This window comes from Sus scrofa, chromosome 1 (genome assembly GCF_054392235.1).
Source record: "Sus scrofa isolate SSC_HxYL_T2T_F1_AM1 chromosome 1, Sscrofa_HxYL_maternal_Yorkshire_Landrace_v2.0, whole genome shotgun sequence".
Classification (NCBI taxonomy): Eukaryota; Metazoa; Chordata; class Mammalia; order Artiodactyla; family Suidae; genus Sus; species Sus scrofa.
The window spans coordinates 257,839,978-257,865,564 of NC_139383.1; the positions used below are offsets into that span (position 1 = coordinate 257,839,978).

At 35.5% G+C, this 25,587-nt stretch overlaps 1 protein-coding gene across 2 annotated transcripts in view; it reads left to right on the forward strand.

Moving 5' to 3' along the window:
• Window positions 1-25,587, forward strand: part of TMEM38B (transmembrane protein 38B) — a 774,558-nt gene that overhangs the window by 723,501 nt on the left and 25,470 nt on the right. Inside the window, exon 2 of one of the 2 annotated variants that reach the window (XM_085019025.1) lies at window positions 13,595-14,683. In XM_085019025.1, coding sequence (XP_084875151.1) covers window positions 14,442-14,683 — 242 coding nt within the window. In that variant the 5' untranslated portion in view covers window positions 13,595-14,441. 2 annotated transcript variants of the gene reach the window in all.

The following is a 25,587-nucleotide window of genomic DNA, read 5'->3' on the forward strand; positions in this document are numbered from 1 at the left end:
TAAAATTTTACTTAATTGGAAACTTTTTTCTATTCCCCAGTGACTTATTGTCCAGAACTCAGATCTCTAGTACAGTAAAACTGCAATTCATATGTGTACTGCTACCAAGGTTCTTCTTATCCTTTTTCTCTTCAAGCATCTTACTCCTTGAGACTCTTGACTTTTGGAATGTACTGTACCACTGCCAGTACCTCACTCCCCACTTTCTATAATTTATAGCTTATGATTTGTTGTCTCTGCCTAGATCTTAAAAGATGCTTTTGGGGGCAAGAGGGTAACGGGGATTAACTTTATCTGTGATGTTGATAACATCCCTTTTTTGTTCGACTTAGATTGTAGTCCTTCAAATCCAAGAAAAGGTGATTGTTTCCTCCTTTTCATCTGCCCCAGAGCTTTCCTTTTCCATGTGACTTGTGCTTCATAAGTAAAGATACCAGGGTATTTAATATGTTGGATTGTTTTTTATTTCTTAGTTTACTTCCATTTGCCTCATACCTAACTTTAGTTCCTCCTGAACTTTGGTATGTAATAATTGTCTAAAATTTTTAGTTTTGGCTACTAGCGTAGGCCTTTGTTGTTGTTTATTTTTTCTGTTTTCTTGGGCACTTTATTAGGAAGTTGGAAAATGCTGCTTTGGGAGCTGTTAATTAAAAACTAAGCTGAAACTTTACATCATCAATTTTAATCTCTCTTACCTTACATTTTTGATGTTTTCCCTGTTTTTTTCTTATTTAAATCTTTATTAAAATAAACGCTTTTTTCAGTCCTACATTGATAACTGATTGCTTTTTTCTATAAGACTTCTTGAAAATTTAATCTACAATGATCTCTACTTGATTTTTATGCAGAACATCTATTATTTTACTCTTAATTCTCTGATCACTATTTTGCTCACTTTTTTTCTCAATGAATTTATTACATTTATAGTTGTAAAATGATCATCACAATCCAATTTTATAGGATTTCCATCCTACAATGCCAGTGCATCCCCCACCCCCGAACGGTCTCCTTTGGAAACTATAAGTTTTTCAAAATCTGAGTCAGTATCTGTTCTGCAAAGAAGTTTATTCTGTCCTTTTGTCAGATTCCACATGTCAGTGAAAGCATTTGATGTTTGTGTCTCATTGTGTGGCTGACTTCACTTAGCATGATAATTTCTAGGTCCATCCATGTTGCTAAAAATGCCGGTGTTTCATTCATTTTAATGGCTGAGTAATATTTCATTGTGTGTATGTACCACATCTTCTTCTGTCAGTGGGCATTTAGGTTGTTTCCATGTCTTGGCTATTGAAAAGAGTGCTGAATGAACATTGGAGTACATGTGTTTTTGTGAGTTCTGGTTTTCTCTGGATAGATGCCCAGGAGTGGGATTGCTGGGTCAAATGGTAGTTTTATTTTTAGTTTTCTGAGGAATCTCCATACTGCTTTCCACAGTGGTTGCACCAATTTACAATCTCACCAACAGTGTACTAGGGTTCCTTTTTCTCCACACCCTCTCCAGCACTTATCGTTTGTAGACTTTTGGATGATGGCCATTCTGGCTGGTGTAAGGTAGTACCACATAGTGGTTTTGATTTGCGTTTCTCTAATAATGAGTGATGTTGAACATCTTTTCATGTGTTTTTTGGCCATCCATATGTCTTTTTTTGAGAACTGTCTGTTTAGATCTTCTGTCCATTTTTTGATGGGGTTGTTTGGTTTTTTTTGGCATGGAGCTGCAGAAATTGTTTATAAATTTTCGAGATCAATCCCTTGTCAGTGGATTCACTTGCAAAGATTTTCTCCCATTCTATGGATTGTCTTTTTGTTTTGTTTAGGGTTTCCTTTGCTGGGCAGGAACTTTGAAGTTTGATGAGGTCCCATTTGTTTATTTTTGTTTTTACTGTCATTACTCTAAGAGGTGGATCTGAGAGGTGTTGCTGTGGTTTATGTCGGAGAGTGTTTGGCCTTTGTTTTCCTCTAAGAGTTTGATAGTGTCTGGTCTTATATCTAGGTCTTTAATACACTTGGAGTTTATTTTTGTGTCTGGTGTCAGGGAGTGTTCTCATTTCATTCTTTTCCATGTGGCTGTCCAGTTTTCCCAACACCACTTATTGAACAAGCTGTCCTTTCTCCGTTGTATATTCTTGCCTCCTTTGTCATAGATGAGTTTGCTGTAGGTGCTTGGGTTGAATTCTGGGCTTTCTATCCTGTTCCACTGATCTCTATTTCTGTCTTTGTGCCAGTACCATATGGTTTTGATGACTGTTGCTTTGTAGTATAGTCCGAAGTCCAGGAGCCAGATTCCTCCAGCTCCATTTTTCTTTTTCAGGATGTCTTTGGCTATTCTGGGTCTTTTGTGCTTCCAAACACACTTTAGAATATTTTGAGTTCTGTGAAAAATGTCCTTGGTAATTTGATAGGGATTGCATTGAATCTGTAGATTGCCTTAGGTAGTAGAGTCATTTTGATAATATTGACTCTTCCAATCCACGAGCATCGTATGTCTTTCCATCTGTTTGTGTCATCTTTGATTTCTTTCATCAGTGTTTTATAGTTTTCACAGTACAGTCTTTTGTCTCTTTAGGTAGGTTTACTTCTAGGTATTTTTTTCTTGTGGATGTGATGGTAAATGGGATTGCTTAGAGTTCTTAGAGTTCTCTTTCTGATCTTTCATTGTTGGTGTATAGAAATGCCGTCGATTTCTGTGTATTGATTTTGTATCCTGCGACTTTGCTGAATTCATGGATGAGCTCTAACAGTTTTCTGGTAGCATCTTTAGGATTCTCTAGGTGTAGTATCATGTCATCTTCAGATAGTGATAATTTTCCTTCTTCCTTTCCAATTTGGATTCCTTTTATTTCTTTTACTTCTCTGATTGCTGTGGCTAGGACTTCCAGAAGTATGTTGAAGAGTAGTGGCAAGAGCGGACATCCTTGTCTTGTTCCTAATCTCAGTGGGAATTCTTTCAGCTTTTCACCATTGAGAATGATGTTTGCTGTGGTTTGTCATATATGGCCTTTATCATGTTGAGGTAGGTTCCTGTTATGCCCACTTTCTGAAGGGTTTTTATCGGGAATGGGTGTTGGATTTTGTCAAAGGCTTTTTCTGCATCCATCGAGAGGATCATATGGTTTTTATTCTTCAGTTTATTAATGTGGTGTATCACACTGATGGATTTGCGGATATTGAAGAACCCTTGCATCCCTGGGATAAATCCCACTTGATCATGATGTACAATCCTTTTAATGTATTGTTGGATGCGGTTTGCTAGTATTTTGTTGAGGATTTTTGCATCGATGTTCATCAGTGAGATCGGCCTGCAGTTTTTTCTTTTTCTGTGGTGTCTTTGTTTGGTTTTGGTATCAGGGTGATGATGGTCTCATAGAATGAGTTTGGAAGTATCCCTTCCTCTGCCATTTTTGGAAATGGTTTCAGAAGGATAGGTATTAGCCCTTCTCTAAATGTTGGATAGAATTCACCTGTGAAGCCATCTGGTCCTGGACTTTTGTTTGTTGGAAGTTTTTTAATCACAGTTTCAATTTCAGTACTTGTGATCGGTCCATTCATCTTTTCTATTTCAAGATATCTTGGTTTAGTCTTGGAAGATTGTGCCTTTCTAAGAATTTGTCCATTTCTTCTAGGTTTTCCATTTTATTGGCATGTAATTGCCTATAGTAGTCTCTTACGATCTTTTGTATTTCTGTGATGTCCATTGTTACTTCTCCTTTTTCATTTCTAATTTTATTGATTTGAGTCTTCTCTCTTTTTTTCTTGATAAGTCTGGCTAAGGGTTTATCAATTTTGTTGATCTTTTCCAAGAACCAGCTTTCTGTTTCATAGATCTTTTCAGTGGTTTTCTTTGTTTCTATTTCATTGATTTCAGCTCTGATCTTTATTTCTTTCCTTCTACTAACTTTAGGTCTTGTCTGATCTTCTCTCTCGAGCTGCTTTAGATGTAAAGTTAGCTTGTTTAGTAGAGGTTTTTCTTGTTTCCTGAGGGGGGTTTGTATTGGTATAAACTTTCCTCTTAGAACGGCTTTTGCTGCATCCCATAGGTTTTGGAGTGTTGTATCTTTGTTGTCATTTGCCTCTAGGTAGTTTTTAATTTCTTCTTTGATTTCTTCAGTGATCCATGGGTTATTTGTTTAGTAGCATGTTGTTTAGTTTCCACGTGTTTGCGTTTTTTTGCAGTTTTTTTCTTGTTGTTGATTTCCAATCATATCACATTGTGGCCGGAAAAGAAGTTTGGTATGATTTCAGTTTTCTGAAAGTTACCAAGGTTGGATTTGTAGCGCAGGATGTGCTCAATCTTAGAGAATGTTCCATGTGCACTTGAGAAGAATGTGTATTCTGTTGCTTTTGGATGGGATGTCCTATAAATATGTATGAAGTCCATCTGGTCTAATGCTCCATTCAGGGCCTGTGTTTCCTTATTGATTTTCTGTCTGGCTGATCTGTCCATTGCTGTAAGTGGGATGTTAAAGTCCCCCACTATAATTGTGTTATTGTTGATTTGTCCTTTTAAGGTTGTTAGCAGTTGCCTTATCTATTGCAGTGAACCTATGTTGGGTGCGTAGATATTTACAATTGTTCTAGCTTCTTCTTGGATTGATCCTTTGGTCATTATGTAGTGACCTTCCTTGTCCCTTACAATAGTCTTCATTTTAAAGTCTATTTTGTCTGTTATGAGTATTGCTACTCTGTCTTTCTTTTGATTCCCGTTGGCATGGAATATTTTCTTCCATCCTCTCACTTTGAATTTGTGTGTGTCCATAGAAGTGAAGTGGGTCTCTTGAAGAAAGCATGTATATGGATCTTGTTTTTGTATCCATTCAGCCAGTCTATGTCTTTTGGTTGGGGCTTTTAGTCCATTAACATTTATATTTTGCTCACTTGTCGCAAATCATATGTAGTTGAATTAAGCAAATATACATAGAAGCTATCCATCATTATATTAGATATTGAGGATTCCAAGATGTTACAGCCCTATAGAAACTTGACTATGCTGTTATTTTTGTCATATTCTCCTCCACCTCCCTCTCCTCATCCTCCACCTCTTCCTCTTCCCTTATAGTGTCACATAAGGTTGCACTATCTCACACACTAGTAATATGCATTCATTTCAGATAAATGCAAAATATTTCAGTATCATAATTCTAATCCTCACATATCTGTTTATGTAGGTATTATTGAGCTCATTTTACAGATGAGGAGTTGTCTTACAGGAATAAAATAATCCTATTTATGTCACATAGTTTAGTAGTTATGGAGCTAGTTCTTAGGCTAATTTCAAAATTCTCAATTCTGTGCTCTCTCTTTGAAGATTTAATTTTCCTAGTTTCTCAGTATTTAGCAATTTCTCAATAAGTTGCCATTGACATGGTTATTTTCTCCCTTGATTTCTGTCATTTCCATATCACCAGTTAGTTTCTTTTTGCTTTTAGTAGTTAAATCCAGGAATAAAGTTTATTTTTTTTGTTGTTGAGTTGTATGAACTGTTTGTATATTTTGGAGATTAAGCTCTTGTTGGTCACATCATTTGCATATATTTTCTCCCATTCTGTAGGTTGTCTTTTTGTTCTATTTATGGTTTCTTTTGCTGTGCAAAATCTTGTAAGTTCAATTAGGTCCCATTTGTTTATTTTCACTTTTATTTCTATTGCTTTGGGAGACTGAGCTAAGAAAAAATTTGAATGGTTTATTTCACAGAATGTTTTGCCTGTGCTTTCTTCTAGGAGTTTTATGGGGTCCTGTCTTATGTTTAAGTCTTTAAAGCATTTCGACTTTATTTTTGTGTATGGTGTGAGGGTGTGTTCTAACTTCATTGATTTACATGTGACTGTCCCACTTTCCCAACACCACTAGCTGAAGAGACTGTTTTTTTCACATTGCATATTCTTGTCACCTTTGTTGAAGAGTCATTGACTGTATGTGTGTGAGTTTATTTCTGGGCTCTCTATTCCGTTCCATTGATCCATATGTCTGTTTTTTTGCCAATACCGCACTATTTTCTTTGTCTTTTTGTGGCTGTACCTTTGGCTTATGGAAATTCCTGGACCACGGCACGCATTTGAGTTATAGCTGCAGTCCTGTGCCTCAGCACCAGATCTTGAGCTGCATCTGCAACCTATGCTGTAGCATGCAGCAATGTTGGATCCTTAACCCACAGAGTGAGGCCAGGGATGGAAGCCACATCCTCACAGAAACAACTTTGAGTCCTTCACCTGCTGCACCACAACAGGAGCTCCCCACCACACCGTTTTGATTACTGTAGCTTTGTAATATTGTCTGAAGTCTGGGAGGCTTATGCCTCTTGCTTTATTCTTTTTCCTCAGGATTACTTTGGCAATTATGGATCTTTTATGGTTCCATATAAAAATTAGGATTATTTGTGTTTTGTGAAAAATGTCATAGGTAATTTTGTAGGGATTGCATTAAATCTGTAGATTGTTTTGGGTAGTATGACCATTTTAACAGTATTATTTTTTCCAGTCCAAGAGCTTGGGATATCTTCCCGTTTATTTGAATTATCTTTGATTTCCTTTATTAATGTTTTATATAGTTCTAAGGGCATATAATTCTTTCACTTCCTTGGTCACATTTATTCCTAAATTTTTTTTTTTTTTTTTACATTCCCTTTCTGATAGTTCATTGTTAGTGTAAAGAAATCCAGCTGGTTTCTTAGGTTCCTGTCGTGGTGCAGTGGTTAACGAATCCGACTAGGAACACTGAGGTTGCGGGTTCGATCCCTGCCCTTGTTCAGTGGGTTAATGATCCGGCATTGCCGTGAGCTGTGGTGTAGGTCGCAGACGCGGCTCGGATCCCACATTGCTGTGGCTCTCGCATAGGCCGGTGGCTATGGTTCCGATTCGACCCCTAACCTGGGAACCTCCATATGCTGCAGGAGCGGCCCAAGAAATAGCAAAAAGACAAAAAAAAAAAAAAAAAAAAAAAAAAAAAGAAATCCAGCTGGTTTCTGTATATTAATCCTGTATCTTGCTATCTTGCTTAATTTATCAGTTCTAGTACTCTTTGTGTGGAGTCTTCAGAATTTTCTATATATAGTATTGTGTCATCTGCATATTATAACAGTATTACCTTTTCCTTTCCAATTTGGGTACATTTTATTTCTTTTTCTTGTCTGATTGCTGTGGCTAGGACTTTTGATACTATATTGAATGAGTGTGGGCATCCTTATCTTGTTCCAGATTTTAGTGGGAAGGCTGTCAGCTTTTTGTTGCTGAGTATTTTCAGCTTTTCATTGTCGATTGTTGGCTGGGGATTTATCATAAATAGCTTTTATTCTGTTGTGATATATTCCCTCAATACCCACTTTGGTAAGAGTTTTTATTATGAGTGACTGTTGAATTTTATCAGATGCATTTTCTGATGATTATGTGGTTTTTGTCTTTTGTTGATGTAGTGTATTACATTGATTTGCATACATTGAACCATCCTTGTGAACTTGGGATGAATCCAACTTTGTTGTGGTATGTGATCTTTTTTATGTATTGTTTGATTCAGTTTGATGATATTTTGCATCAGAGATACTGGTCTGTAATTTTTTTTTTTTTTTTTTGTGGTATCTTTGTCTGGTTTTGACATTAGGTGGCTTCGTAGAATGTCATTGGGAGTATTCCCTTCTCTTAGTCTTTTGGAAGATTTAAGAAGGATCAGTATAAGTTCTTTCATGTTTGGAAGAATTCATCTGGGAAGCCATCTAGTCCTGGACTTTTGTTTGTAGGAAATTTTTAACTTACAGATTCTGTTTCACTTCTAGTGATTGGTCTGTTCAAATTATCTATTTCTTCTTAATTTATTTTTGGTGGGCTATGTGTTTCTAGAAATATGTCCATTTCTTTGAGGTTGTTGAATTTTTTGACATGTAATTGTTCATAATATTTTCTTAGTTTTTTTTATATTTCTGTGGTATCAGTTATTATTTCTCCTTTTTCATTTGTTTATTTGGGTTCTTTTCTTGGCGAGCCTAGCCAGATGTTTGTCAGTTGTATTTACGCTTTCAAAGCATCAGCTCTTGGTTTTATTGATTTTTTTCTATTTTTTTAAATTTCTACTTTATTTATTTCCTCTCTAATCTTTATTATTTTCTTCCTTCTGCTGATTTTAGGGTTTTTTTTGTTCTTTTTCTAATTTGTTTGGGTGGTAGTTTAGATGGTTCATTTGAGATTTTTCTTTTTTTTTTTTTTTTTTTTTTGAGGAAGGCCTGTATTGCTGTGAACTTGCCTCAAATAAGTGCTTTTGCTGCACTCTGTGGATTTCTATGGTTTTTTGTTTGTTTGTTTGTTTTGTCTTTTGTCTTTTTAGGGCTGCACCTATGGCATATGGAGGTTCCCAGGCTAGGGGTTGAATCGGAGCTGTAGCCGCTGGCCTACGCCAGAGCCACAGCAATGGGGTTTCCAAGCCTTGTCTGCAATCTACACCACAGCTCATGGCAACACCGGACCCTTAACCCACTGAGCAAGGCCAGGGATCAAACCTGCAACCTCATGGTTCCTAGTAGGATTCATTAACCATTGCGCCATGGTGGGAACTCCCTCTATGGTTGTTTTCTCATTGTCATTTCTTTCAAGGTATTTTTTCATTTCCTCTTTAATTTTTTGTCATTGACCCTTTGGTTTTTTAGTAGCATGTTGTTTATTTAGTCTCCATGTAATTGTTTTTTTTTCTTGTTTCTCTTTCTGTGGTTGCTTCCTAGTTTCCTGTTGTTGTGGTCAGAAAAAGTGCTTGAAATAATTTCTTTTTTTAAAATGATTTTTATTTTTTTCCATCATACTTGGTTTACAGTGTTGAAATAATTTCTGTACTCTTAAATTTGTTGAACTTCATTTTATACCCATGTATGTGGTTAATCCTAGAGAATATTTCATGTGTACTTGAAAAGAATGTGTATTCTGTTTTTTAAAATGTAATGTCCTGAAAATATCAATTATTTCTAACTGTTCTGTTGTATCACTTAGGATCTCTGTTGTCTTATTGATTTTCTGTCTAGAAGATCTGTCTGTTGATGTGAGTGGGGTGTTAAGATCTCCTACTCTTAGTGTATTCAGCAGGTTTTCCCTTTCTGCTTGTAAGTATTTGTTTTATGTATTTGGGTGCTCCTGTATTAGGTGCATATATGTTGCTGAGAATAATATCCTCCTGTTGTATTGATCCTTTTATACATGATTATTTCAGTTTTGATGAAAATACATACTTGAGGCATATTAGATAGGTTATGTTGTTATTTTTCTTTTTAAAGAGAGAAATCTATAAATGGGAAAGACCAGGGCAAATTTTTACTGATATCCCATTTAAAGATATTGAACATGTAGAGATGAGGCTTTAAGAAGGCTAGAACATTCCCCTGCTTTTTTTCTGGCAGTCATATCAGCCACCAGCAAGTTGAATGTTAACTGTTTTGAAGATAGCTACAGTGCAGCTAGTTCTTAAAAATGGGGACACATTGTAGAACTAAAATAAATAACTTCACATTAAACTAATTCTGGTACCAGTGTAATGTATACAAAGCAACGTAATACCCAAAGAACTTTGTCATAAGATTGCCTCATACTGTAAAATGCGTTATCATAGTTCATGAAGAGCACTTTATAGAAAGACCTATTTGAGTTAGAAAAAATGTTTCTGGCTGACATAATTTTGAAACTTAGGCAAGAAAGACTGATGTGAGAGAGACCCTTCCTTCAACACTGTTCTTTTCCTTTCTTTTTTTGGTCTGATAAAATCTTACATCCATTGATTTAAGACTGTTGGAGTTATGGTACTGTTTAGTACCATAATGTGTCATTCTCATTCCAGCCTTGCAGAAAGAACTCAAAAGAATTCTATCTTTGGCTCAAAGAATTGAGTCAGAAGCAGCCCAAGGATTGCATTTTCCGTCTTGTCAGTGATCATTTCATTCAGCAGATAAATCAACAGAATGTCTGATGTGTACTAGGTGGTAAACATGTGTTTTTATGTATATTCTGTCATTTTAAATTCTTATAAGTTATGTATTATTCTCATTTTATGAAAGTTGAAATTTAAGCTGGGAGAGGTCCTACAAAGTGTCACAAAACTGGTACATGATCACAGCTACCTCTATGACTTATGATAAAACTAAGGGAAATAAATTATAGTAAAATTGTCATATTTACACTTTTGAAATATTTCATATATACTTTTCTGTTGTATAATAAACATTTATAGAGCACTTACTTTGTACTGAAGTTAAAGTCATTTTGTCTCAAATGGTACAGTCTTATAATGGAGCTAACACTTGTGAACAAAATCTAGAATATATGTCTTTTAAGAGGAAAGGATAAAATAATGTGAAAATTGAGGGAAAGTTTTGACAATCTTAATCATACATAAATCTTAGTTGTATTAAATGAGTGAATCATTTATGTGAAAGAACCACATTTAGTAAATTTGATGTGGATTGTTTTAATGGTTAAGGGAAAACTGGTTGTATTTAGATTTGGCCACCCCAAATTGTTGTGTCAGACGGCTGATAGTAATCCTGACTCTTCCAATACTGAGGGCTGCAGAAGATAGAGACATGAGCTAGTAAATGTATATTTATCATAAGTAATCAATTACTTTGAAATGTGTCATCAGAATAACTGCTATGATGGCCCCATTATAGCTCTCTTTCAGTTAGGACTCCCATTTCCAGAATGTGTCTGCATAGCTAACCAGGGTATGCTTGAGTGAGAGAGAAAGAGAGAGAGAGAGAAGGAGACAGACACAGACACACACACGAGTGGTTGGGGGAGAAGGGACGTGCATGTTAAAAAGTCTGGAATTTTTCATTTCACAGGAAATGATCATGATTGAAGGGTAGAGGTAGAGAGAAAAAGGTAGTTTCGTTTTTATTTCTGTTTACTTCTGTAATAATAGTGATAGCTAGTACTTATTGCTCACTATTTGGCAGGCCCCTATTCTAAGTGCTTTAAATGTTCTCACTCATAGTCAACCCTTACAACAATCCTGTGAAGTACATTATTTTTTCCCTTTTCTTTTCTCTTCCTCCTCCCCACATGTGTATGTGTGTGTATGTAAGTATATACATATGTGTACACACACACACATATTTTTGGGGGTGGGGATATAGGAGAACAAACAGCTTGTTAAATTCACACAAAAAGTAAGTGCTGGAGCCAGAATTTACACCTGGGCAATAAAGCTCCAGAGTATGTCCTCATAAGGACTCCATATTATCTTTCAATATGAGAATGGCTCAGTATGGCAGCTTGTATCCATTGACCAAAAGAAAAGATCATATTCATTTATTATGCTGACTGGCCAATGTTATAAGCAGTCATCACTGTACAGGGCAATATTGAACAATGCCTGTATATGTATTTAGATGGATAACAATATATATGTATAGAGAGAGTCATCGTAATATCACATCTTATGTAGGGGTTTGGCTCTACATAAAGATAGCATGACCGTGTACCGTCAAAGTACCACTTAAAAAATTCTTAAGTTTAGGGGAACTTGCTGCACTGGAGGTTGACATATTATTTTTTTCAATAAGTTTTTCAAAACTAGTTTTTCTCCCATAGTGATACTGGTCACCATTTCTCAAGTTATCACCAGATGCCTAACATTAAACCTTGGCATCACTTCATTTGACAGGATGCATAAACCACTGAAAATTCACATCTGCCAACTCATGTTTACTGCTGTTCATATTTTATTGTGTTGAATGGTGGGTTGCAATATTTAAATTTTTTGCTTCCTCTTTTTTTTCCCCTAAGCACATACAGATGAATTCCCATGTTAGCATAAGTATGGTGATGTTATTCTGCTGAACTCACACACATATTTGCATAGCTGATTTTGTTGTTTTTGCATAAACAGGCCTTTCCCTAGGAGGTAACAACAGTTAGCAGTTTGGTTGCATTTTCTTGCAGACCTTATTTTATGTATGAACTGCATGTGTATGTACCTATAGAAATTATAGTTTTTGGTCTTACCCCGTAAATGTTTTCTTACTGTACATATTATGCATATACAAACAGTTTTCTTTTTGTCATGTCAGTGTATGTAAAGCTGCTACTTTTTTTTTTTTTGTCTTTTGTCCTTTTTTAGGGCTGTACCTGTGGCATATGGGGGTCCCAGGCTAGGGGCCTAATCAGAGCTACAGCAGCCTGCCTATGCCAGAGACACAGCAACACCAAATCTGAACTGCGTCTGCGACCTACACCACAGCCCATGGCAACGCTGGATCTTTATCCCACTGAGTGAGGCCAGGGATTGAACCTGAAACCTCATGGTTCCTAGTCGGATTCGTTTCCGCTGAGCCATGATGGGAACTCCAAAAGCTGCTACATTTTTTAAAAAATAGATGCATTATATTCCTCAGATTAATTGTGGCATAATTTGCTAAACTTTTGTTTAATTATAATGATAAACATTTTATTTAAAATAATTATATAATTAAATAATGTAATCAATGTAATTAAATAAACTTAAGACCGCTTTGACCATCTGCCTTAATCCTAAGCTTCTCTCAGGAGGTAACAGTTAACATTTTGATATATTGCAGAACAAACTATTTTTGTGCATTCCATGTATATGTATGTACCTGTATAAATGAATAGTGTTTGGATTTTTGCCCATAAATGATTACATGCTGTAGTATTGTTTTTCAACATGATTGTGCTTGTTTTTTTTGTTTTTACTCAACAACAGGTCTTGTGGATCTTCCCATCCTGATATTGATGTATCACACTCTTGAATTGGTCTTGTATAATATTCCATAGCACAAGTGATCATGGTTTGTTTAACTGCTCCTCAGATGATGATTATTTAGGTTGTTTTCATTTTTTTCACAGCTTTATAAACAGCACTGCTTTAATACTCTTGTATGAAAACTCCTTGGGTACTTGAGTCAATTTTAAATTAAAATTTTTAATTGATAACTGCCAAATTGTTTTTCAAAATGGCTTTACTTGTTATTATTCTGGAACATTTCTTTTTTTTTTTTTTTTCTGCCATGTTTTTTAATAGTGCCCAACCTAGTGAATGTGAGATGATATCTTATTATAATTTTGACTTGTATTTCCCTGATTATTAGGGATGTTGAATATCTTTATATGTGCATTGGCCATTTGTGTATCATCTGCCGGGGCCAGCTCAGCAGGATGGGGCTGAAGAACGGGTGCTGTGGAACTTAAGGAAAAATAGTTAACATAAAACAAGACACAGAGACATTTATCTTAAGTAAAGGTGGGAGCTGGGGGACTCAAGGTCTCAGGGACCAAGAGCGCAGGACTCAAGGTCTCAGGGACCAAGAGCACCAGGGAACTCCAGATCTCAGGGACCAAGAGCCTATTCTGGAACATTTCATCAGCTTTTTTTGTGCTTCTTGACCTTGACATTGTTAAAATATAGGCTAGGTGGGTTTTTTGTTTTTGTTGTTTATTTTTTCAGAATAGCCCTCAATTTGCGTGTCTGGTTATATTAGTTCAGTTATACCTTTTCAGTAGAAATACTGCAGAAGTGATGATGTGTTTTGTTTTTTTTTTTTTTTTTTTTTTTTTTTTTTGTCTTTTTTTTTGCTATTTCTTGGGCCGCTCCTGCAGCATATGGAGGTTCCCAGGCTAGGGGTTGAATTGGAGATGTAGCCACCGGCCTATGCCAGAGCCACAGCAACGCAGGATCCGAGCCGCGTCTGCAACCTACACCACAGCTCACGGCAACGCCGGATCGTTAACCCACTGAGCAAGGGCAGGGACCGAACCCGCAACCTCATGGTTCCTAGTCGGATTCCTTAACCACTGCGCCACGATGGGAACTCCCTGATGTGTTTTTAGTACATAATATCAGGAGTCACCTGTTTACAGTGATGTATACAAGGATTATCCCTTCTAAACTTATTATTCCCCTCCCTAATTAGTAAATAATTAGGAAGTATTTGAGATGATGTAAATACCTATTCTTCATCATCTCCTTTGCCTCTGGGTTTATTTTGTTATTCTGTTTCAAGCCTGTCATATTGAAAATTTAGTTATTTCAGGCTTTATTTTCTATAGTACTTTAGATTATAAATTTTTTTTTTTCCCACTGTACAGCAAGGGGGTCAGTTTATCCTTACATGTATACATTACAATTACATTTTTTCCCCCACCCTTTCTTCTGTTGCAACATGAGTATCTAGACATAGTTCTCAATTAAATTTTTCTTAATATATCACTTTGATGTATCAACTGACCTACTTATAGTAAGGTTGAGAATGAAAGGAGATGGTAGCTGGGGAAATTTTTTATAATAATGTGCTATTAGGAAACTGACAATAATATCCTGAACACAGTATTTTAAAGGTGCCCCAAATCACTCATGTCTTAACACAGTGTTTCCAGTTTTGATTTAAAGAACAAAAGATATGATTTATGGTCATGATCATCACTTATGAGTAATAATAATTTATAGAAAATTAAGAAATTAAGATGTGTATTTCTTTAGTGCCACTGGTACCTCAGGACTTGTTTAATATACAGTATATCAGACCACTGTTTTGCTTTATCATTTCAGGAGCAGCAGCAATGGCATGGAAGAATCCTCTCTCCAGCTGGTTTACTGCTATGCTCCACTGCTTTGGGGGAGGAATTTTATCTTGTATACTGCTTGCAGAGCCTCCACTGAGGTTTCTTGCAAACAACACAAATATATTGCTGGCATCTTCAATTTGGTAAGCTACTGATGTGGTGAATTATGAGAGATTTTAAAAATTGTTCTGTAAATTATTAGTAAACGGAATTTCTTTCTTTAAAAAATATTTTATGTTCTTGAAAAGTTAATGCATGTGCAAGGGAAGGAACCCAAATAATGACAAAAGTTTTAAGTGCAAAGAATGTCTCTTTCTCACCTTTCTGCCTTGTCCTTTCCTAGAGGGAGGTATTGTTACCATTGTATTATGCATCTTTAGTGGAAGCATTTCAACTATGAAAGGGCATCGGATATTTGACCCCAAACAGTTGATCTTGTGAACCTAACCCAATGACAGAATAATCAAGAATGTCATCAACTAAGAGTTCTCATTGTGGCTCAGTGGGTTACAAACCTGACTAGTATTCATGAGGATGTGGGTTCAATCCCTGGCCTTGCTCAGTAGGTTAAGGATCTGGCATTACTGTGGCTGTGGCTGTGGCTGTGGCCAGCAGCTGTAGCTCCTATTTGACACCTAGCCTGGAGACTTCCATATGCCACAGGTACAGCCTTAAAAAGCAAAAAAAAGGATTGTGGTCTGTTCAACAGAAAGTTCAAGAGATTGCAAGTGATTGTGATTTATGTTTATGGTAATATTTATGGTAATATGTTCTTGTCATATTCTTTGTTGGACTTTTCATAGGTTTATGAAATTTAACATTAATTTTGTGTTCAATTTAGTTTTGAAATAAAAAAATGTTAGTAAGAATTGCCCTGCGTTCTTACAAATTCAAATTCAGTTATCTTAAAAGGATTGATCCATCAAGTTAAAAAAAAAAGTATAACTACAAGTTAGAGAGCTTTGTTATATATAAAGCAAAAATTATACTTTTGATTAAAAACCATATCAATGAAATATATGTTAGGAACCCTTACAGTTAATTTTCATTGTGATAATTTTAAAGAATAAGTAATCAGTCATAGAAGGAAATATAAATAGTAGTAGGAATGGGAAAAAGTAATAATTTGAATCTATAACAGTAGAAACTATTAAGAGGAGAATGATAAATTTGAGAGCTGATATTTATTGAGTTGTTACCTATGTTAGCTAAATTTTTTATATTCATTGTCATATTTAATCACAAGAGTCCTATGAGGTAGATATTATTATTTTCATTTGAAAAGTGAGAAAACTGAGGCACAGAGAAGCTTTGCTCCAATTTTCATATTTAGTAGGGAGTTCCCATTGTGGCTCAGCAGGTTGCAAACCTGACTGTATCCATAAGGATGCTGGTACAATCCCTGCCCTCACTCGGTGAGTTAAGGATCTGGCATTGCCGTGAGCTGTGGTGTAGGTCGCAGATGTGGCTTGGATCTGGCGTAGCTGTGGCTGTGGTATAGGCTGGCAACTGCAGCTCTGATTCGACCCCTATCCATATGCTGTGGGTGCGTCCTGAAAAAAGCAAAAAAAAAAAAAAAAAAAAAAAAAAATCATATTTAGTAAATGATTGAGCTAGAATTGAAACCAGAAGTTTGACTTTAGAGCCTTGACACTTAACAGCCCCTGTCTCTCAATGATTTGTTTAACTATCTCTCGAAGTATAGCCTTCCAGTTGCTATGTGTTTTAAAACACTCTCTCAAGGACCTTTATTTCTATAGCAATATTTTCAAAGGATATGAGCACTTTGGAGGACTTTTCTATGTGTGTAGATGCTGAAACTATATGAAAGGGAATTCAGGGAGTTCCTCTTGTAGCTCAGTGGGTTAAGAACCCAACTAGTATCCTTGAGGGTGTGGGTACGATCCCTGGCCTTGCTCAGTGGGTTAAGAATCAGACATTGTGGTGAACTGTGGTGCGGGTCACAGTTTCGGCTCAGATCCTGCGTTGTGGCTACAGCCTAGGCTAGAACCTATAGCTCCAATTCGACCCCTAGCCTGAGAACTTCCATATGCTGTGGGTGTGACCCTAAAAAGAAAAAAAAAAAAGTATGGTATCCAGAATCTGACACTTTTCATCACTTCCACTTGTACTCCTGTATACTAACTACCACTATTTCTTGTGTGGACAGTGGCAGTAGCTTCCTAAGTGGTCTAGCTCCTTTCATTATCCCCTTGAACCTATTCTTCACATAATAGATAAAGTGATTATTTTAAAGAACATATTATTCCTATGCTCAGTAGTTTCTTATTAAGAAGAAAATTCCAAACTTTTACCATGGCCTATAAGACCCTTTAAAATTGTTCCTTCCATTCTCTTTCTACTCCTATTCAGTCTGCTCTAGTCACATTGGCTTTGCCATTCTTGAATACAAATGTGTTCTACCTCAGTGCCTCTGTGTTTGCTCTCTTTTCTCTGTAATGTTCTTTTCCCAGAAATCTCATGTTTTCTTTTTTTAGAGAGGTCTTCTCTGAAAAAAATAACCTCATCTTCTATGGCTATCACATCATATACTTCTTTTTTTTTTTTTCCTTCCTAGACTTATTACTGTCTGACATGTTGTCTGTTTATTTCTTTTTATGTTGGTTTGCCTCACTCCACTAGAATAATAGCCTATCAGAGCAGAAATTCTTTTGTTAACTGTGTGCCAACTACTGTTCCAGGTTCAGTAAATACATTGCTAAAGGAATGGACTGCTTTGTGTTATTATATTAAATGTGATTTCTGTAATTGAATAGCCAGAAATTACAGTTCTTGATTAATTACTTAATTAAATGAAATCAAATTGCTTTTCTTTAAATGTATGCTTTAGACTGAAAGTAAAAGGTATGTTAGAAATGGAAAACAAGAAATGCAATTTTATGTAGTAAATTAATAGTATGGTATTTAATTACTTGTTAACCTCATATCTTTTATTATCTCCATTTTTACATAAAAGAAAATCGAGGCTTGAAGAAGTTGGTAAATGACAGGGTCTGGGTATCAGTTTAGCATAGTTTTAACTAAGAAGAGTTTTCATTATGAACAATATGTGTTTTTTAATTTAAAAACTTCAATATTGAGTAGATACAAAGGAATATTTATAAAAACATGCAAACTATAAAGAATTGTGGTATAATAAAAACTTGTATGTCCATCTTAGATTAAGAAAAAATTCCATTTACAAAAACATTTTATTATAAAGTGGAAATTCAGAAAACCACAAAGCCCAGATATATGGCCTAATGAATTATTGTTAGGTATATCCTTGAAACCATGACCCAAGTCAAGAAATAAAGCTTTGCAGTCCATCCCAGAAGTTCCTTCTCTGTGTCAGACTCCAATCACAACCCCCTTCCTACCTTAAATAACCATTATAATAACACACCATTATCCTGACTTTATGGTAATCAATTCTTTGCATATTTTTATAATTTAATCATCCAGATGTTCATTCCTAGACACTATAATTTAGTTATGCTCATTGAAAAATTTAGTGTCTCTTGTCTCTTTTTAAAAAGAATATGTTCCTCTTGTATTCTTTTTTTCCCCTTATGGTTTCTCTCTTGAAGAACCAGAGTCATTTGCCATGTAGACTTTCCAAAGTTGTGAGTTTGCTGATTGCATATTTATGGTTGCAGATCATTATATTCTTCTGTTCGCTTTGTTTCCTGAAAATTGGCAGATTGATCCAGAATCCAAATCAGATTTAGGTTCGATCTCTTTATTTAGTAAGACTCTAAGAGGCCCCACATGTCTTAATTATCTTTTTTTTGTTGTTGACATTAGCACTCTTTTACACTTAATGACTATTGTCTATTAAATAATTGAGAATTACAAAATGGCAATAGTGTATCTTCTTTGTTGGAATAGTATTATAAATAATTCCCACTAATCATCTATTATTTGTTACCCAGTTGTATAGTTTTATAGGAAGGGTAGGAAGAATACTTGATTCTTTCTTTGTGTGCCAGTTTTCAAGATAATGTATTAATCCCCTGCTAGTCTCCAAAGGCGACTGGTTTTTAATGTTTTTTTTTTTTTCTTTGATGAGTCTTTATTTATTTATTTATTTATTTATTTGTAGTTATTTATTTTTTGTCTTTTTGACTTTTCTAGGGCCGCACCCACAGCATATGGAGGTTCCCAGGCTAGGGGTCTGATCGGAGCTGTAGCTGCTGGCCTACACCAGAGCCACAGCAACAAGGGATCCGAGCCATGTCTCTGACCTACACCACAGCTCATGGCAATGCTGGATCCTTAAGTCACTGAGCAAGGCCAGGGATCAAACCCATAATCTCATGATTCCTATTCAGATTCGTTAACCACTGAGCCATGACGGGAACTCCTTAATTTTTTTTGTTTGGATTTTTTGTTTGTTTTTTAGTAAGAACTCATGGTCATAAACGTATCTTATGGATTTCAATAAATTGGAGTTTTCTCATTGAAACTCACATTGTTTCATCATTGGCCAGTGGAAATTTCTTCAGGTTGTCTCTTAAGACTTTAAGCAGCTTTCTTGGTACTCAATATAAGATTCATCTTGTACTTTTTTCTGAAGTTACTCATTTCTTCTGTAAGAAGTTCTGGTTCCTTTAGTGAGAAATGGACATGTTCATTATTACTGAATTGGTTATTGTTTCTAGGCTTTTTCAGTGGACAGAGCTAGGAAAAATAAGGATATAATAATTCATGAGCTCCTTTGATATTTCTAATTCAAATTCAAGATCATAGAACTTTTATTTAACCTTTCTTCATTATATATGTATCTTCTTTCTTCCACACTAAGAATTTTGTTTCTTAAGCATACAAGACATGATAGAATTAGGATATTCTAACACTGTTCATTTATTCTGTATCATTCATGCAGTATATAGTAGTTTAGAGTAACAAGTATGAATACCACCACTGATATGATTACTGAAAATATAAATTTTTTACACATACACTTCTCATTCTCTTCCTGTTTTAAAGATGGATTACTATTCTACACTGTCATGGAATAGTCATATGTACTATACTCCTCTGTACTTAATCCCCATTCAGTCTTAGTTTTATAGCTAACTGTATATTTAATGCTTACCACCAGTCCTTATGTCTTTGTCTTTGGTAGTTTTGATTATCTGAAGCTTTTTCTCTAATAAAGTCATCTAGAATAGTAGTCCCTGAGAATGTTAATGTTTGTGTCTTTTGTACTTGAATGTCAGGTTTATTGCGTATAAGATCATACTTTGTCTTTGAGTGTTTTAAATGTTACTCAGTTTTCTTGTGTTATAAAGCATTGTGGTGAAAAACTTAGAATCATTTAATTTTCTTTCCCTTATAAGTCACACATTCTTCTTTTCTAGATGCTTAATAGTTTTTTTTTTTATTAAAGTCTGATAAATATGTCTAACTATTGGTCATACAGGGTCAGTATTCTTAGGTATGTGGTCTGTTCTTTTTAGTAGTTACACTTTTTTTTTTGTCTTTTTAGAACCGCACCTGTGGCATATGGAGGTTCCCAGGCTAGGTGCCTAATTGGAGCTGTAGCCGCCCAGCCTACGCCACAGCCACACCCATGACAGATCGGAGCTGCGTCTGCAGCCTACACCACAGCTCACTGCAATGCCGGATCCTTGCCCATTGAGTGACTCTAGGGATCAAACCTGCAACCTCATGGTTCCTACTTGGATTTGTTTCCACTGCACCACAATGGGAACTCCAGTTTTTTTTTTTAGTTTTTTAATTGAGAAAGTTATTTTAGTATTTGTACTCTCCTCTTGCCTTGGTTTTCTTCAGGAACTCCTATTGGCTTTTTTTTTTTTTTTTTTTTGCCTTCAATAAACCTTTTTTAATCTGTCTTATTTTAAAATTAAAGATGTTTTCCTGAGTTCCTGTCGTAGCACAGTAGAAATGAATCCAACTGGAACCATGAGGTTGCAGGTTCGATCCCTGGCCTCACTCCAGGGGGTTAAGGATCCCGCGTGGCTGTGAGTTGTGGTGTAGGTTGCAGATGTGGTTCAGATCTGGCATTGCTGTGGCTCTGGTGTAGGCTGGCAGCAACAGCTCTGATTCCACCCCTAGTCTGGGAACCTCCATATGCTGTGGGTGTGGCCCTAGAAAGACAAATAAATAAATAAATAAAAACAAAATTAGAAGTTCTAAATTTTTTTTTTAAAGTTTTCTTTTTTCCTTTTTATTTCTTTTAAGGCACATATGTGTGTGTGTGTGTGTGTGTGTGTGTGTGTGTGGTATCACTTTCTTAATATCTTTAGCTTGTTTTGAAATAGGAGGTTGCAGTTTTGATCTGTTTTGTGGACTCATTTTCTTGAGTACTTTCATTGTAGGGATTTTTTTTTTTCCTATCATGAAAAAATTTGTATAGGATTTGACATTGATACTTTTATGTTGGTCATTTTTATGTGGACTCAGGTTTCTTGAACTTTCAAGATAAGGTAGAATTCAGGGAAGATTTTCTGACTTTATAGAATGCTGTATCTGTTGTTTTTATATAGTGTTCAAAAGCTGATGGCCTGCTTTCTGAGATTTCCTGAGTCTTTTCCCCTCCCCTAGTTTGATCTGGACCTTCTCCTTTTGTTGATACATCCTTCACAGTTTTGATTCTACACCAGCTGTTTCTTCTTTTTGTGGTGCCTGGATGAATCAATTTTCAAAGTTCACAGGGACTACACTGGTCCAACCCTTTCAGGTCTTCTCATTATGCATCCCTTTGTCTCAGTTGGTATTGGGTATGTCAGAATCCCTTCCATTTTCTGCTGCTTTTGTTGTTTTTCTCAAATTGGCCTGCTGTGTTTTCTAGTGAATACCCATTAGCTATTTTGCAGCTGTTTTGTTAAGTCCAGTAGTTGCCACCTTGCTGCTTTCTTCTTTCTGCCAAGCAGTGTAGGTCTTGTGGATGCTGGTGATTTGCCTCTACTCATTTGCATTTTGGGATTTGAAGGGATACCTTGTTGCATAGTTTTGTTGTAAGTGCTGTGGATGGGGTTTTGACTTTGCTATCTAGTTGCCCTGTGTGTTTTTATGTGGCAATTTGACTAGATCGCAGTCTGCAACTACTGCTACCACCATCTACAAACCCTTGCCATTAGTTTTGAGTTCCCTCGTGTGACCCTCCAACCCTAGTTTGATCCCATTTCCATTCTTTCTTACTCAGAGGTAATCATTACCCTTAATTTTGTACCTATCATTCCTTTACTTTTCTATGTAATTCTGGCATGTGTTTATATTCCTAAGCAATATAGTCGTTGAAAGTTTTATAAATGAGATCATATGTATGTATTTTTCAGTGACTTACCTTTTTCGTTGAACCTCTGTTCCTGAGGTTGTCTTACTGTATATAGTTGTAATTTATTAATTTTCACTACTGTTTAGCATATCAGAAAGAATTGTCGTAATATATTCACCCATTTCTCTGTTGACAGAGAGTTGTTTCTAGGGTTTTTTTTTTCCCCTCCCATTACAGTGTTGCTAAGAGCATGATGTACATGGTCAAGATTTTTTCTTGGTGTATGCTTAAGAGTAGACTTATTGGGTTATAGTGAATGTGATTCTTAAGCTCTACCAGATAATGAAGAATCATTTCCCAAAGTAGTTATACTAATTTACATTTCTGCTAGTATTGCACCTAACCTAAGAACTGGGCTTTACCAGTAATTTAAATATATTTATCTCTCCCACCCCGTCTCTCTGCACTTTTCCCACAGATAACCTCTACCCTGTTTGTGTTTAATTTTACCTTTAAAAAAAAGGTGTATGTTGGAGTTCCCGTCGTGGCTCAGTGGTTAATGAATCTGACTAGGAACCATGAGGTTTCGGGTTTGATCCTGGCCTTGCTCAGTGGGTTAAGGATCTGGTGTTGCCGTGAGCTGTGGTGTAAGTTGCAGATGCGGCTCAGATCCCGTGTTGCTGTGGCTCTGGTGTAGGCTGGCGACTCAACCCCTAGCCTGGGAACCTCCATATGCTGCAGAAGCAGCCCTAGAAATGGCAAAAAGACAAAAAAAAAAAAAAAAAGTATGTCTTATATATGAATATATAAAGAATAGATTTTTTAGTTTTATTTGGTTATGTCCATGTTTTAAAATGGGTTATCCTACTCTATGCAGTTCTCTAGGACTTTTTTTTTTTTTCCACTCAACATTATGTTACTAAGATTCATCTGTGTTTTGCTTGTAGCTTTAGTACATATCTTCTCATTGCTGTATAATCCATTATATTAATACCTATATTTATTCTTCTAGGGGATTTTTATTTGTTCTAATTGTTTTGTTGGGCATTGCAAAATAACAATAGTAGCCACTGATGTAGTTCTTAACTACGTCCCAGACACTTTTCTAAATGCTTTACATTTATAATCTCATTTAACTTCACAAGAACTAGTGGGGTAGGTACTCTTTATTTTCATTTAATAGATGAGGGATCTGAAGCATGAAGGGTTAATAACTTGCCCAAGGTATCACAGGTATCTAGTAGCCAGAGCCAGGATGCAAACTTAGTCTAATCTAGTCCTTTAGTCTGCACTTAGGCAGTGTGTATCATTTTGAGCTTGGAAAATACTGACAATTTTCTGTTCTCACAGACCCTTAAAAATAAAAAATAATACTTGGATAAAGACATGGTTTATTTTACTCTTTCCTTTTTTAAGGTTTTAATGTTGAGAACAGATTTGTAATATTTGCTTCATTTGATTTTAATTTGGGAGATAAAGTGGTGTTTGTAAAATACTTTAAACTGTAGCAAGCTAAAACCAAGGGAGTATGATTAATGCACTTACTGGGAAGGTCATCTTTGCTTGGTACAATAGCTCATAGTGCTCACATCTGGAGATGGCACCATCTACTGGCGCAAAGGGAAACAATAACTTGGAATGTGGTATGATTTAGTATTGTTTAGAAGACAGTGTACCCTTTCATAGGAGTTTTCTTTTTGAGGATGCTTTCTGGGGGAAATAAATATTTTGTAATTTTTCTGTGTATTAATTTTTATGTCCCAAATTGTTTTCTTTTAATTTCCAAGTAACAGTTATATATTGCACATTTGTGTAACTGAGATAGCATTTTTTTGAGAAACATACAAGAAAAGTATAGTTTTATAGGTCTGTTATTCTGTAAATGATCTTTTTCAAAGCATAGACATAGAATTTTGTTTGAATTATTAATTTGCTTGAATAATAAGAGCCAAGGGTAAGCTGTCATCTTAAACTAATAGGAATTGTATTCAATTTATTGTTCTGTTTTGGGCATAGTTAAGTAATACTGTCTTATGTAGTCAGAAGAGAATTAATAGTAGGCTGAAAACAGTTCTCAGTGACTCACCATGGAAGCTTAACTCTTGGTATTAACCTAAACTCCAATTTCATCTTTCCTACTTAAACTGGTTTAACTTTCACTTGCCTAGCATCCTGTTTATATCCTGTTAGACTAGCTTCTGTTATTTGGTATTGTTCTTTGTCATTTTTTTCTCTCCATTAACCTAAGTGACTTAAAAAGTATGAAAGTTAAATTGCCTTCTCTTTTTATTTCATGTCTGTTATGTTCTATTCCTTCTTTTCTGATACATTTTCTTGAAGCACTTTATAAGTTAAAAGTTCCTTAGATGTTACAGTTTTAGTTAAAGGTGAAGTTATGGTCTTTACACAGGAAGGACATGATGATTCCTTAATGAGTGTTGGTTGAGTGATTCATTAAAGGACTTTTAAAAACTCATTTGTGAATCAGAGCAGGAATAGCTGTTTAGGGAGCAACTGGTCTGATTTGTTGACTTGTAAGTCTACTAAACACAAACAATTGTTCTTTTGCCCTGTGGCTATTTAATATTTGAAGTAAGAACTGTTTTCTCTGTAAAATATTAGCACATTATAGGTATACTTTAGAAATATCTGACTAAGTGCAGTAAAGACTTACTAGTTAAAACTAGCAATAACCACAAATTTTCAACCATATTCCATAATGTCACATAGTTGAGTATAAAAAGCCCAAGATTATACTTATAATCATGTGGGCTTTTTTTTTTTTTTTTTTTTTTTTTGCCTTTTCTAGGGCCGCTTCTTTGGCTTATGGAGGTTCCCAGGCTAGGGGTCTAATTGGAGCTGTAGCCGCCGGCCTGTGCCACAGCCACAGCGACGCAGGATCTGAGCCACGTCTGCAACCTACACCACAGCTCACAGCAATGCCGAATCTTTAACCCACTGAGCAAGGCCAGGGATCGAACCCACAACCTCATGGTTCCTAGTCATATTCGTTAAGCACTGCGCCACGACAGGAACTCCATAATCATATAGGCTCTTAAATCATGTTGAAGATAAGCTTGGTATAGAAAATGAAAACAGTAATTTTTATTATTTTTGTTTTGTTGTTTATTTGTTTGAGTATTTTGAGCATATATTACTGCTAAATTGAAACCAGATCTCCCTTTCTTAATCTAATCTACAGTGGGTACCAAAATATTTTTATTTTATTTAAAAATACATTTAAAATTACATAAGTGTAACTCTTTTTTCCCCCAATACCTAACCTACTTCCCAGGAATTTGTTCCATATTTAAAGAGAAAAGTATATAGAAGCTTTCAAAATATTATATGAATATGCAAAATTTTTATATTATGCCAGTCATTTTTGAAAAGATTTTTACTACTCTTAGATAATTTATTCCTTTCTCTCATCTCTTTAATTATCACCTGATTCTTTGATTTGATATATTTTGTATTTTTCCTCCAGATTAACTGCTAATAAATTGAACTCATGACTACTTTTAGGTGAGAGGGTAACAAGATGAATGATCCCTGCCATCTATGGACTATTACAATTTATTATGAGTATAACAGCCTTTGTGTATTATAAAGAACAATGTATAAAGAGCTATGTTGAAGTATAGGAACAGCTGAACAAAGCTGTCAGAATTTAGTCTGAGCTGAGAGTATTAAATAAAACAAAACTCCCAAAGTCAGTGTATATGTTAGTGTTTTAGTGGAATCTTGAAGAAGAGAGGGTGCTTTAGACTGAACAAACTATTGTATCTCGTATTGGGTTTC